The 15,658-nt window shown below is 35.3% G+C and overlaps 1 protein-coding gene across 17 annotated transcripts in view; it reads right to left on the reverse strand.

Annotated features, from left to right (window-relative positions):
- SNX14 (sorting nexin 14) overlaps nt 1-15,658 on the reverse strand; it is an 83,509-nt gene that overhangs the window by 22,194 nt on the left and 45,657 nt on the right. For 9 of the 17 annotated variants that reach the window (XM_057303894.1, XM_057303892.1, XM_057303893.1 and 6 more), the window contains exons 16-20: nt 13,754-13,780; nt 11,314-11,446; nt 5,657-5,858; nt 2,644-2,727; nt 244-344 (exon numbers count right to left, since the gene is read on the reverse strand). In XM_057303894.1, coding sequence (XP_057159877.1) covers nt 244-344; nt 2,644-2,727; nt 5,657-5,858; nt 11,314-11,446; nt 13,754-13,780 — 547 coding nt within the window. The remainder of the gene's footprint in view (nt 1-243; nt 345-2,643; nt 2,728-5,656; nt 5,859-11,313; nt 11,447-13,753; nt 13,781-15,658) is intronic. The other 8 variants (XM_057303895.1, XM_057303896.1, XM_026506978.4 and 5 more) reach the window with 1 other exon arrangement.

The raw sequence follows: 15,658 nt of genomic DNA on the forward strand, positions 1-15,658 counted from the left end.
GGCTCCTCCGCTATGAGCCTGCTTCTTCCTCTCCCACTCCCCCTGCCTGTGTTCCCTCTCTCACTGGCTGTCTCTCTCTCTCTGTCAAATAAATAAATAAAATCTTAAAAAAAAAAAAAAAGAATTTTAGAAATACATACTGACAGGTATCTGTAAAACAAAATATATACACACAAGAGAAAAAAAAAGACGAATTAGACAACGCTATGATTAGCAATGTTTTAAATTGAGCTGGTACTGTACCTGTAAATATTCCTGAAACTCTTCTCTCTTAGACTTTAAGAATTCATAATTTTTGGGGCCAATGATCCTCTTGGAAGGAAGCTGGGCATCAGGAAATGTGCCTGAAATTAATATATATGAAAGTTATTAGTATGTTCTGCTACTATTTTAAAAACCTAATTTATAATTTACTATGGCAAATTCAGATTCACAATGCTCCCATATAGAGATGCAGCATTATCTTTTAAATAATCTGGACAAGGGGCAACTGAGTGGCTCAGTCAGTTAAGTATCTGCCTTCGGCTCAGGTTATGAGCCCAGGGTACTGGGATGGAGCACTGCATCAGGCTCCCTGCTCAGTGGGGAGCCTGTCTCTCCCTCTCCCTCTGCTGCTCCCCCTGCTCATGCTCTGTCAGGTAAATAAATCTTTTTTAAAAGATTAAATAAATAAATAAATAATCCTGAGAAAACCCATAAGCTTCAAGTCAGAAGTCCAGACCAAAGAACCTGAGTCTACTGATAACCAAGCTGGTCACCAACTCTTTGTTGACACAGATTTATTTAAGCCTTCTATACTAGTTTAAAAAAAAAAAAAAAAAAAAAAAAAAGCCTCAAAAAAATACCATGAGATTATTTTGAAGTTGGTGGGATTCTATTAGACAAAATCTTACAAAGAAAAACACCTACTCTCTCATGGGAGAAAAAGGTACCATGTTGCCAAATACTATACAAGATTAAAAACAAAATTTAAAAACCATGGACATGTGGCACCTGAGTGGCTCAGTCAGTTGAGCATCCAACTCTTGGTTTTGGCTCAGGTCATGATCTCAGGGTGATGCCCAGCATCAGGCTCCACACTGGGCATGGAGCCTGCTTAAAATCCTCTCTCTTCCTCTGCCCCTCCCCTCAACTCCCTCCCCCTCCCTCTCTCTCTCTCAAATAAATAAATCTTTAAAACAAACAAACAAACAAACAAACCATGGACATGCTTTCTCAAACAGGGCTGACTTTAGAAATTTAAATACCAAAAAGGAAAATATTGTTGGGAAACCAATCAACTTAGGTTGATCCAGAGCTTTAAAGTATGGATTATATTTCTTCTCTCAACTCTAAATCCAAAGGAAAAGTTCTCAGAGAAAGGAGATGAGAATGGTACTGCACAAGATTGGCAGAGACAAAGAGAAAACCATTTTTTTTTTAGATTTTATTTATTTGCGTGTGAGAGAGCACGCGAGCACGGAGAGAGCACGCAAGCGGCAGTCAGAAGGAGAAGCAGGCTCCCCACTGAGCAAGGAGCCCAATGTGGGACTTGATCCCAGGGTCCTGGGATCATGACCTGAGCCAAAGACAGATGCTTAACCGACTGAGCCACCCAGGTATCCCAAAGAGAAAATCATTTAAAGACAAGTACAAATTCAAAATCTACGCAGAGTTTGGAGTGGGACCTTGTATTTTTTATCATCCTATAATCTCCTTATCATGGGCTTTGCTCTTAGTAAAAAAGGTTCCTGTCCTTGGTCCTCAATTCAGAACCAACCTGAATTTGGATCAGGGACACTCCACAAAGCTTCTCTAAAATAAAGATTCATGGGCGCCTGGGTGGCTCACAGTCAGCTAAGTGTCTGACTCTTGACATTGGGTCAGGTCATGATCTCAGGGTTGTGAGATCCACGCTGGGCATGGAGCCTGCTTAAGATTCTCTCTCTCTCTACCTTGCTCCCCTTCTGCCCCTTCCCCACCCCACCTACGTGCTCACTTGCGCTCTCTCTCTCATAAATAACTGAATAAACACATAAAATAAAAAGATTCAGAATACACAAATCAAACTCATGAATCTACATACAAAATGACTATAAATGTTTCATAACTACATCCCTGACATTAACTAAAATAAATGGATGATAAGAGAGACTGGAAGGTGAGGGGAAGAACTAAAAAGGAAAAGTGTTCCCCTTTTCTGACTGATCTATCCTTAAAAGAAATACTACACTACAAGTTTTGTTTCCATATCTAAGAGCTAAATCAAAACATTTGCCATGATGCAGAGCAAACGTGTTTATCAAGAAAGATGGTAAAAGAACAGAGCAATTCTGAAATGCCTGGTTTAAATTCTCTGCCACATTGAGACAAACAAAAATTCAGCTGTAAAGAATCTTTTCTAAAATACAATTAAGAATAACTATCTTTTAAATTTTAACATTATTATTTAAAAAGCAATAAATGTACACTGTAAAAACTTAAAAAATATAAGCCAGAAATAAGATAAAAACAGTACATTCCTATTATGAACAGCAGTGTACACAAGTGTTACTGTTACATTTTCTTGGTATAATTACTTAAAATCAAAAAATTAATTTAATTCAACAGCTTCTTCAAGAAAGCTAATGCTAAAATGTAACATTTTATACCAAAACAACATACCATGAAATTCTGTTAGTTTTGATTCAAGTACATAGAATTCTAGATATCTTCTATAGACAGACCAATGTTCAGGCTCATGCCCAACTGTAAATTGAATAAATACACAATAAGTAATAAATAATTTTATAAACTACTATTAGAAATTATTCCAGTCTTAATAATTTATTATTTCTTAACATCACATTAATATATTTTATCCCGTATTTTAAATTTCTTAAGAGACTGATAAATTTTACCTATTTATGAAGTTATCTCAATAATACATTTTTCTACAACAGAATCATAGAGCTGACAGAAATTTCAAAAAATAATGCAGTTATTATTTTTAAAATGTCACAGAAATAATGTATTTCATAAAAACTTATAATCAATTTTGAGTCTCTGTAATACTTACCAATTGTCCTGATCTAAAACAGTACAGAACAGCACTATCCAACAGAACTTTCTGCAATTCTGAAAATGTTTTCTATTATCTGTATTAATATAGTAGCTATTAGCCACATGTAATTACTGATCATTTTAAATGTGGCTATTGTAGGTAAGGAACTAAAATTTAAATATAATTTAATTTAATTTTCAGAGATGTATGTGGCTACCAAATTGAATAGTACAAAGTAACGGTTTACAGAAGAAGTTGGGTCAGACCGCCTATTCCAATCCCAGTTCCCCCATTTATTAAGTGAACTTGAACAAATAACCTCAGTGTGCCTTAAGTTGCTTAGAATAAAAGAATTATACTCATTACATAAAATAATCCACCTAAATCACTCTGTATAGTGCACAGCACAGAGTAAGCACCCCAAAAATGTTAACTGCTATTAATAGCATCTCATCTCATTGTAGCACAGATTTGGAAATGCAATGTACAAAGTCAACTAAAACCACAATAACCCAAAAACAACACCTGTATTTAGAAAAAAACATGATGGGGCACCTGGGTGGCTCAGTCACCTAACCATCTGTCTTCAACTCAGGTCATGATCCCAGGGTCCTGGGTTCGAGCCCCGCATCGGGATCCCTGCTCAGCAGGGAGCCTGCTTCTCCCTTTCTCTCTCCCTCTGCCTCTCCCCCGCTTGTGCTCTCTCTCTCTCTTTCTCAAATAAATAAATAAAAGCTTTTAAAAAAAGAAAAAAAACATGACATAGTCACAATCTATAAAGGAAATCGAACTTTTCTTCTTCAACACTGGTCTTAAAAGATCTACATCATACTCAGTTTTGGTTTTTAAAATCCTAAAATTGCTATTCTGCTACACATATAAAATCAACACGGTATTTAAATGATGCACTTTTTTTCCCTCACAGGCCATGGCTTCCTAAAAGCACATTACATTGACAGTCAAAGTCTGTAGCACTGCTGGGAAAAATAATCTGTAGTTTTAAGATTTTTTGGTTTAAATTTTATGGTTAAATTATTAAGGCAAACTTCTAAAAATATAGCACAAAAATTAATGATGTCTGTCCAAAAGGCAAAAACAAAGTATATTTAAAAGTATATCATATGTAAACCTTTGAAAAGGACATAAGTTACGTGCTCACATAAATTTACTTATAATGACAGGAATTTATATCTGAAGAGTCAGAAGTTTACAATAATTTCCTGAGAAACAGGAACAGTGTGGAAAGGGCCAGACTTAAGTACCAGGCACAGACGTAGTTGAACCCAGAAACTAACTACAATATTTCTTTTCAATTCTTTCCAACACTTAAAATGCCAATCAGTAGAAACATAAGACAAAGACGCATATAAAACCATGTTTGAAACTGAAATCAGAATATAACACCAACAATGGTTTTTCTCTACGCCTATTAAAATGCTGAGCTAGAAAAGCACCTGGCGGGGCGCCTGGGTGGCTCAGTTGTTAAGCATCTGCCTTCGGCTCAGGGCATGATCCCAGAGTCCTGGGACCGAGCCCCGCATCAGGCTCTTCCACTAGGAGCCTGCTTCTTCCTCTCCCACTCCCCCTGCTTGTGTTCCCTCTCTCGCTGGCTGTCTCTCTGTCAAATAAATAAATAAAATCTTAAAAAAAAAGAAAAGAATAGAAAAGAAAAGCATCTGGCAAGACGGAATGGCAACAACAGCAAAATCAAGGAGCACTGACTCCGAACTGGACAGAGCGACCCTGCCTGGTACTTAGTTATAACAGGAAAAATCACAGACAGGTACTCTGAGCATTCTTCCTTTCCCATTCCTACGTTTTATTTCTTGAAATAGGATTCGCTTCTAAGAAAAATTTTAAAAACCTATTATTTTTTGAAAAACAAAGAAGGGGAACTATTAGCACTGACCTTCATGCTAACACTTAGTCACTCCTCTCTCAAAACCACCTCCTAACACTGCCACTTTTTTTCTTCTTTCACCACACAGTTCTCTCTTCCGAAGCTGAACTTCATTTTTGTGTCTATCATTCCCAAAATGTGCACAACTTTGATGTGCTTTTGCTTACACTGAATGCCCCACTTCTTGGACAAAACCCAGGGTGGTGACTATTATCTTGCTATGGATGCTATTTACCCCTTCTCTATTAGTTCACACCTGAAATAACCAAAAGAAAAAAGATAGCAAAACCTGACGAAAACTTGTCACATTGTGTTTTATCATATTTTTATAAATTCTAATTAGCCCACAACAACGGAGGAGAAATGCTGTCTTAATGAAATTGGTATAATACCTGATACACTGCTATATGCGTTACTCATAGTCAATTAAGCATAATGGCTAACAATGATGGCAGCAAAACCATTAAAAGAACATTACACAAAATACCTTGCTGCATTGTCAAATGTCTCACATGCGTCTACTCAATATGTACTGGTTGAACAAATTAATTAGTTAAGTGGTACTAGAGATAACCTATAGAAAAGCTCAAGCTTTCATTCAACCTTCTGTTCAGACCCTTATCTTTCGGATGTGCAGTCATACTCAAAAGTTAGAAATGGAAAAATGTTTATCATTCCTGATAAATATAGACTAATCGGCATCTTTTAAGAAAGGTATTCATAAAGCCTCCTACCTGCTCTTCTATCATTTCTTTCGACATCAATACAAAACACAGGTATTCTCTCCTTTTTCTCTTTCCTTTCAGAGGAAGGATCTTCAAAAAAGTCTACATATGGAATGCTAATTTTCCATGCAGCAAGGTTTCGGGGAGTATTAGGTGTGCTCACAGCTTCCACTGGAGAATCATCTTCCATTACAACAATACCTTCTTCAATCTGGAAAAACATCATCAGGAAAAATTTAATATTTCCAGGTCCTTTAGACCTATAGCATACAAGATACAACTATAAAGAATATGTCCATATAAATTCCATAATTTTCTAATACAAAACTTTTGAAATTAGGTGATACCAAATTTTCTACTAAAAATATAAAGATAAAAAATTAAAAACAAGTTACTAGCATCAACTCCAGGTTTTATTACATCACCTATATATGAAAATTCCATAGAAAAGAGAAAATAAGCACTTCAGAGATTAAAGATATTGAAAATACACAAATACAGAAAAATATTTAACTATGGTAATAAGTAAAAATTAAGGTACTGATATTTTTCATTCTGATAATATGTATTGAGAAAGTCATAAAGCAGTTTTAATTAAGTACAGATGTTCACCGACTTATGATAGTTCAACTTCTGATTTTTCAACTTTACTGTGATGAAAAGCAATATGCACTCAGTAGAAACTGTACTTTGAATTTTGAGTTTTTATCTTTTCCCAGGCTAACAGTGTGCAGTGTGAGCCACAGCTCCCGGTCAGCCACTCAATCACGAAGGTAAACAACCAATACACCTACAGCCATTCTGTACGCAAACAGCCATTCTTTTTCACTTTCAGTACAGTATTCGATAAATTACAGGAGATATTCAACAGCTTATTATAAAATAGGCCTTGTGTTAGATGATTTTGCCCAACTGTAGGCTAATGTAAGTGTTCTGAGCTTGCTTAAGGTAGGCTAGGCTAAGCTATGATGTCCAGTAGGCTAGGTGTATTAAATGCATTTTTAGCATCGCGTCAGGCTCCCTGCTCAGCAGGAAGTCTGCTTCTCCCTCTGCCTCTACCCCCCACTCATGCGCGCACTCTCTCTCCCTCTCTCTCTCAAGTAAATAAAATCTTTTAAAATTTAAAAAAAATAATAAAAAAATAAAATAAATGTGTTTTCAACTTACAATGGATTTATCAGAATATAACCCCCTTGTAAACTAAGGAAGATCTATAATTCCATTTCTGGGAATGCTGTCTAATGAAGTATTTACTCCAAGTAAATTTTTTTTAAACTGTGGAGAAGACACAAGTATAAATATATTCACTGCAGCTAAGTAATATAAAAAATGAAAAATGACCTGAAAGGGACCCACCTCCATAGAATTAAGTTTCTTTTTTCATCTCTTGGCTTCTAAAATTTTAATAATATAAATGTTTAACACAGTATTTTAAAATATTACTTGAAGAACAATTATTTTTAAAAAGAAATTTCAAACATGTTCTAGAAATATAAAGAAGGAAAAACTGTCTCTACTTCATTAAATTAGAAGAGAACCTCCGAATTAACACATTAAAACACCTGATCACCTAGACGTCTCAAATTCATGTTAAAGAAGGCAAAATATTACAGATAAAACACATCCATCTTGAACATACTTTTTTTTTAAAGATTTTATTTATTTATTTGAGGTGGGCGGACACAAGAAGGGGGCGGGGGAGAGTGAGAAGCACGCCTCCCGCTGAGCAGGGAGCTGGAAGCAGGGCTGGATCACAGCATCCTGGGATCATGACCTGAGCCTAAGGCAGACACTTAACAACTGAGCCACCCAGGCGCCCCTTGAACATACTTCTTTAAGACAAAGAGTCAAAGACTGTGCACACTTAAGAAATTTCTGAACAGTCTACTCAGAGCAAATGAGTAGTAGAGAGAGATTTCCTTCCAGAATTTTAGCACCCTACCTTCACTCTCAGTTCTACTTCTTTCCCACAGCTGGCAGTCACCTCTCTAAGTGAGTTCTTTCCCTCCCCCACAAAGTCCCTTAGCAATTATCCTTTTCTGTTCTTACCCTAAAATGGCTTCCCGTAATCCCTAATAAGACTGTTAGTGACCTTAGGAAGACCTCTTCATACTCTATTGAAAAGAAAAAGTCTTCAAGTCCTAAAAAGAAAAAAAGAAACTATAAAAACAGATGATATGTATTGGTTTTTGCCTTTTTTGGGACAAGGCTATCTCCTTACACACCTGAAAGAAAAACAGAGAGAAGAATGTGTGAGGGAAATGCCCACTCCACTACTTGGAACCTGAGGTACAGAATAGCATTTTCTATCGCTATTAAAACTATGTTTTGGTTAATGAATTCAGCTTCTGAAATATCAGAAGGGTAATTGATCATAAAATGACAGATAATTTGTTTAACAAGCTGACTAAATGCCAAAAGACAGACATTCTTGGGGCACCTGGCTGGCTCAGTCCGTGAAGCACAAGACTCTTGATCTCAACGTTATGAGCTCAAGGCCCATGTTGGGTGTAGAGTTTACTTTAAAAAAAAAAAAAAAATAGACATTCTTAAATAAAAAGTTCCCCAACATCAATCTAAGAAACAAAACGAGAGAACAAAATTCTTAACAACATAAAAATATTTATGAAACAAAGGACAAATTTTTAAAATGTATTACTGTTACTGTTACCACTCAAATGGTATTTATGTCAAAAAAGTTTAGTGAATAATCTCTAGGGCAGTATTTCTCTAAAAAATTTTCAGGGCTTCCTTTAATGTTATTTGAAAGTAAGTAAATATTATAAACCAAAATTTAATGAAAAGGAAAAAGTACTTTTTGTTTTCATACAGATCTTCCCTCTACAAAAAGGATGGAGAATAAGGGTGGCAGAGGATAAGAGCAAAAAGACGTCCCCCTACTTCCTTAAGAAATACTAATGTTCCTCATTATTATCTTTTCCTATATGGAGATAATTGCCAACAAACCAATGGGCAAATTACATACCAAAAGTTTATTTGCAAATCAGTTCTGAACTTGGACAGATAAACATTTTCAAATAGACTCAATCTTATGCAGTGGACTTTGGTTCCCAGGCCAGCATACATATGTCAATCCAATCCATAATTTACATTCATACATTTATGAGAACTGATGCTATTATAATACCGTATAGTGCTTACTGCACATATGCTAGGTACTGGCCTAAGTGCTTCGTGCATATTACTTGTTACGTCACAACAGCCTTATGTAAGCTAGATACTATCATCCCCATTTCACATGTGAGGAAACCAAGTCACAATAAAATTAAGCAATTTTTCCAAGGTCACATAGCAAGGAGGCACTGCCACCGAATGATCACATCAAGGTTTCTAAAAGAAAATGTCTTCTAGGTCCCAAATGCAAATCACACACCAGTTTAGCCCTTGGTAGTGAGACTGGCAATTTCCCTTTCCCCTAAACTTCCTAAACAAGACAAGGAAGATTTCTCAAGTTCCCACCTTAGAACTAGCACAGTGGAGCGCCTGGGTGACTCAGCTGTTAAGCGTCTGCCTTCAGCTCAGGGTGTGACCCCAGAGTCCTGGGATCGAGCCCCACATTGGGCTCCCTGCTCCACTGAGCTTCTTCCTCTCCCACTCCCCCTGCTTGTGTTCCCTCTCTCACTGGCTGTCTCTCTCTCTGTCAAATAAATAAATAAAATCTTAAAAAAAAAGAAAACTAGCACAGTGCTGGGGTGCCTGGCTGGCTCAGTTGGAAGAACATGTGACTCTTGATCTTGGGGTCGTGAGTTCAAGCCCCACGTTGGGGGTAGAGATTACTTAAATAAATAAACTTTAAACAAAACAACAACAAAAAAAACCCATAGCACGGTGCACTCTAAATCCTAACTGACACCATCTTAGTCTGGGTCAACAGCCTATTCACCCATACCTTTTCTTTTCAGAGTATTAGAGATTAGTTTGCTCTCTTCTTATACTTTTCCTTATCACTATCTTTGCTTCCAAATCAAGAATTTCCTTCTTCCTTGGGCCACTATAAAACGGAACTCTCTCATCTTTTTAAAGACTATCCTCCTATTCCTGAAGCAAAAAAAAAAAACAAAACAAAAACAAACAAACAAAAAAAGCATATATTTCAAGTAATCAAGCAGAACAAAAAATAAAAAGTACATCTTCCCAAACAAAAATTGTGTTTTGGAAAGTTCACAATAACATGGGTAAATGCTTTCGTTGTAATATTAAGTGGGAAGAGAATGGGGAAGCAACCTATATACATAATTTAGCCTAATCTATGTGGATGAGAAAGGAAAGGTTTTTTTTTTTAATCACCAAAATGTTAACAGAAGTGGTTACTGAGTGGTAGAATTATGGGTGGTATTTTAAATTTGTTTCCACTTTTCTATATAATTAAAAAATTGAGACGATAATATGCTTAAAATTTTAAAAATACATAAATAAACATAATTTTGAAAAAAGACTACTTCCTCTGGTCTACTGTCTTTCTTCTACCCGCACTTTTAAGAAAAGACAAGGGCATAAACAGAAAAAAGAATGTTTTATTTGGATTACCTAAGAAGGAAAAAAAAAATTAAGATTTTCTTCCACTTAAATTATGAAGAAGCAATGAATCTCCTTAACAATTCATCACGCAATGGGACAGAGGTCAAAAAGAAAGGAGTAAGAGGAAAAAATGGGTTTATATACTTTTCTCTCCCCTATTCCTTCTTCTTGGTCATTGCCAATCCAATCACTACTATTCATCCCTTTTGATATCCAGGTTGGGAAATCTCTTAAGGGCAAAGTCTCTATCTTAATCATCATTTTATCCCCACTGCTCAGCCATTAAAGAGCAAAATAAGGATTCAGGAACTCTGTTTAATAAAGATTTGTTCAACAAATAAAAAGTACAAATGAGACAATATCTCTTTATGGAACTAACTGGTAGGGAAAACAATCATAAACATATCATTTCAAATACAATTTTTGATGCATGCTTTAACATATTATCTAACAAGGGGCACAAAGGAGGAATGTTCAATTCTACTTGGGGACCCAGGTAAGGGCTTAAGGGAAGCAGCTGGATTCTGAAAGTTAAGTATGAATTTTCTAGATAAATAAAGGAAGGGTATTCCAAGGACAGCACAATGTGCAAAGATCACAGAGATAAAATAGCATGGTGGGTGTAAAGTGCATATAAATGAACCACAAATCTTGTTAAAATGCAAATTGATTCAGTAGGTCTAGGATGGAACCAGAGATTCTGCACTTATAATAAGCTCCCAGGTAATACTGATACTGTTGATGCACCAATCACAGTTTGAGTATCAAGGAATAAGGACATCCATCAACAATTCTGTTTGCCTGGACGGTATGGTTGGAAAGAGATAAGATCAGGATACAAAGTAAAAGCTTAACCACAAGATGGCAAATTGTTTGACTATTAGAACTATCTCAGCTTAACAGAAATCATTCTGGCCTTAACAAGCAGTTAGCTTAGTGCTCAGGATCTTTACAAATTAGATTAGCACCATGAAACTATAATAACTAATGAAAAAAATAAGGGATAAAAAGTAGTCTGAAATAAGTAAAATAAAGGAGAGAGAAAATAGAAAATAAGCATGTCCAATTTTTTATGCCATTGTAGGTCTGAATTTATACATATATCAAATTGAAGAATTTTTACTTACAAAGTCATCTTCACCTTCAGCTAACCCATAATTAGGCAACATAGCTCCTTCCATTGTGGTACTTTTAAATACTCCTTTAATTTTGCTACCTATTCTGCTGATTCCAAATGATTCTCCTCTTTTCTGTGTGCTCCTAAATATTAAACAAAAATGTATCAAGTACATAGCAAATTATCATGACAGTCTAGTTTACTCTAAACAATAACAAAAATAGCTGTGAAAAGGGTAAACCGAAGGTAGAGCTAACATAATTTTTGGAGTTCTTAGTCATAGATTAAGCCCCAACATCTCAGAAGCCAAAAGTGACAGAACATTTAAAGTTTAAATTTGGGGGTATGAATAAATGGGACAATATTTACTAATAAATGTTTGGAATTCACCTATTTAAAACAGTAACTGAACTAAAATGTTTAAAAGATGAGAGCCCCCTAGTGGTACATAGTTCTCACGGCCATACATATTCTAAAATAACAAAAAATGTGGTAAGACCAACATTCAAAACAATGTACCCATTTAGAACTGCACTGCTAAAATAGCATAGTGTAACAGAAAAAAATATAAAACTATGACCTTCTCAGTCCTTCATTTTTAGACAGACCCTGACAAAAAAATTCTGTCCTCTATGACTGAAAATTTTTAAGCAAATTTCAATTTTATTATCATATACCCAAAAGAGAAATGAAGTATAAAATGCATCTTACTTAACTTCAAAGTAATAACAATAACAAAAAGATAAAATGCCAAAGGGAAGGAAATAAATGCCAAAGGGAATGGTTAGCAATAAACATAAGTACAAAAGCAAATGTAGTGTAAGGAAGCAGCCTGCTCTGACATACATATTAAATATTGGTTTTGTAATTTTTTTCAAAAGTAAATTTCTAAAAGCAGAAATAGCTGGAAAGCAACAACAAAAAATAAGCCAAAAAGCAGCAAAAATTTCCTCCACTACAGCCTACTATCCCATGTTTCAACAAAGAAAAGCAGAACTTTTACCCAATTTAAAACTCATGCTCACCAAGTAATGCTGCCTGTACAACAAATACCCAAATAAAAAAAAGACTACTTCAAAATCCAAAAAAGTTTGCTTTGGATGCTTAACTTAATGGATAGCTATTATTCCTACAAGCAAAATTTATTTACTGAAATAATGCAACAATTACAGAAATAAAAATAAACTGATCAAGTTTCAAATATACCTGGTACATTAATGATATGTGCATTTTATACATGTCTAAGGAGCAAATCAAACTTATTTTAAAACTGGAAAAACTCTAATAAGCAGTTAGCAGTAAAAAGGGTACTTAAACAAGATTATTTTATTTAAACAAGAATTCAGTGTTTTTTTTTTTAAATCCAGCACTGTAAACACAATTCCCTCTGATAGTGTTTCCAAAACCAATTATGAAAATGTTAACAAAATATTACTAAAATCTCTAGAATTTGGATAGAATATAAAAAATAAGGCTTTTTGAAATCTGACATTTTAAAAAAATATCTCACTTCTGATTATCCCCAGAAATGCACAAATACTGTAATTTCTTGCTTTAAAAAAAAGTTCTTTAAACAAAGTAATTCTAAAAGTAATTCAGCAAAACCAGTAACAAAAAAATGAATCAATAGCTTTGAAAAGCTAGATACTAGCTTTTCATTTTATTTTAAACTGACATTTTCATTTTATGACATATATCATGCTATTTCAAAAAGGAGATATCATCCAGGGAGGCCTGACTGGCTCAATTGGTAGAGCATGAGACTCTTGTTCTCAGGGTTGTGAGTTCAATCTCCACACTGGGCATGGAGTCTACTTCAAAAAACAGATAAAATCAAATCATAAAAATGAAAACAAAAAGAAGATACCTAGAATCAAATTGGAGGCTAATTTTAAAAGGATATCCCAGGGACACCTGGTGGCTCAGCGGATTAAGCCTCGTCCTTTGGCTCAGGTCATGATCCCAGGGTCCTGGGATAGAGTCCCACATCAGGCTCCTTGTTTGTTCGGCAGGGAGCCTGCCCCTCCCCCTGGTTCCGCTCTTAGAGTCTCTCTCTTTCCCTCTCTCAAATAAATAAATAAAATCTTACCTATAGGAAACAAACTGAGGATTGCCATAGGGGACATGGGTGGGAGGATGGGGTAATTGGGTGACTCGCATTAAGGAGGGCATGTGATGAGCACTGGGTGTTATACGCAACTGATGAATTACTAAATTCTACCCCTGAAACTAATAATACAGTATATGTTAACTAAATTGAATTTAAATAAAATGTTTTTTAAAAATAAATAAATAAAAGGATATCCCAAATAGCTGATATAAAGGCAGTAATAATAGCAGTGTTTCCTTTCCCCCTTTTTGTTGTACTTAGGTTGTTTTGGGTATACTTTCTGAACTTAAACAGATAATTTATACAGAAAAAAAAAATCACATGCTGTCTCGAGACTTACCGAAAATCATCCAAACTTAGGCTACCTCTGCAGTAGCAGATATGTGAAATTATACAAGGAAAGGAGAGAGAGAAAGCCCAGATATTAAACAAGTTTCACTTTAGAACACAAAACAAAATTTAGAAGCTTTAAAAGTTACACAACTGGATAGCATTTATCTTTGCAAAAGGAAAGAATTTGTATAACCTAATAAAGGAAAGAGAAAGTACCATGGCTGTTTTCGGGGGGAACTGGAGGTATGAATTCTAGATCATTATAAAAAGTTCTTAAACTAGTATGTCAGGAAATAACTTTGTATTTTTTGCCTTCATTTAGGGACACCATTTGTTTGACATGGGGGAAAGTATGCAGAGACTAAGCACCAAAAATTTGGCACGGAAAACAAACCCCATGTTTTCCAACACAAAATTCAAGTCCATATTAGATATAATTATGTGTGATCCACACATTTTGAAATACATGTTTTAAGCTAAGAAACAAAGTGAAAAAAAAATCCCTAAATATATTTTTTAAATTATCCTTCAAGCATGGAAGAAACACAACAACACATTAACATTAATATGCATTAAAATTGTTACTTTTAAAATACAATTAAACAGAATGTAGACAAAATATATGAATAAATATTTGACGTATTTTAAGCCACTTAGCAAATAAGCAATGCTATTCTAAATTTTCAACGAAAGAACATTAAGTCTTTTACTTATTTTATATAGGTAAATGAGTAAGTACCACAGAAGCAGAGTCCTGACAAAACTGATAGTTAAAGTCAGGTCAATATAAAGAAAAACAGGGGAGCCTGGGTGGCACAGCGGTTAAGCGTCTGCCTTCGGCTCAGGGCGTGATCCCGGCGTTCTCGGATCAAGCCCCACATCAGGCTCTTCCGCTATGAGCCTGCTTCTTCCTCTCCCACTCCCCCTGCTTGTGTTCCCTCTCTCGCTGGCTGTCTCTATCTCTGTCAAATAAATAAATAAAATCTTTAAAAATATATATATATATATATATAAAGAAAAACATACTTTTAAAGACCATAATCAGTACCCACAATGAAAAGAGCCCATATTTTCTTCCTGTTTATTTTATATTTTAAAGAGAGCAAAATTAGTGTAGTATGTTGAAGACAACCAGGTGTTCTCAAAGTGGCAAAGAAAGTTTTCCAGGTCTGAAGTTATGACCCTGACTTAGCTCCTCGGCAGGCTTACAAGATCAAAGAACCACTTCCCCTTAAGTGGCCCTATACAGGAGAGTGATTAAGCTTAATATTCTACTATGGCACTCCAAACATCCTGTCTATAAACAGAAATAAATTCCACCTGCTTCTCAAACGATGCTGGAAAATTTGATAAAAGTCTTTAAAAAGTATTCAAATCAGAGAGGTACTTGGATTGGGTAAAATATGCTGTTTTAAATAACAAGGATCGACTTTTTATTAAGTTGTCAATGTTTCATGACTGTAATATATAAATTCAACACTCAAAAAATTCAAATCTGTTTCTACATCCCTAGGTTATGTCAAAAAATACAATATAGGGGCGCCTGGGTAGCGCAGTCGTTAAGCGTCTGCCTTCGGCTCAGGGCGTGATCCCTGCAACCTGGGATCGAGCCCCACATCAGGCTCTTCCGCTGGGAGCCTGCTTCCTCCTCTCCCACTCCCCCTGCTTGTGTTCGTGTTCCCTCTCTCGCTGGCTGTCTCTCTCTGTGTCAAATAAATAAATAAAATCTTTTAAAAAAATAATAAATAAATAAATAAATAAATAAATAAATAAATAAATAAAATAAAATAAAAATTTAAAAAAATACAATATATTCTCCCCATGGCTAAGGTTTTCACATTTTTCCTTGTACTATCGAAAAACTTACTCCAGTTTCTGACCTACTTCTGTCTTTGTACCACATCTCCAACTT

This window comes from Ursus arctos, unplaced genomic scaffold (genome assembly GCF_023065955.2).
Source record: "Ursus arctos isolate Adak ecotype North America unplaced genomic scaffold, UrsArc2.0 scaffold_29, whole genome shotgun sequence".
In the NCBI taxonomy this organism is placed as follows: Eukaryota; Metazoa; Chordata; class Mammalia; order Carnivora; family Ursidae; genus Ursus; species Ursus arctos.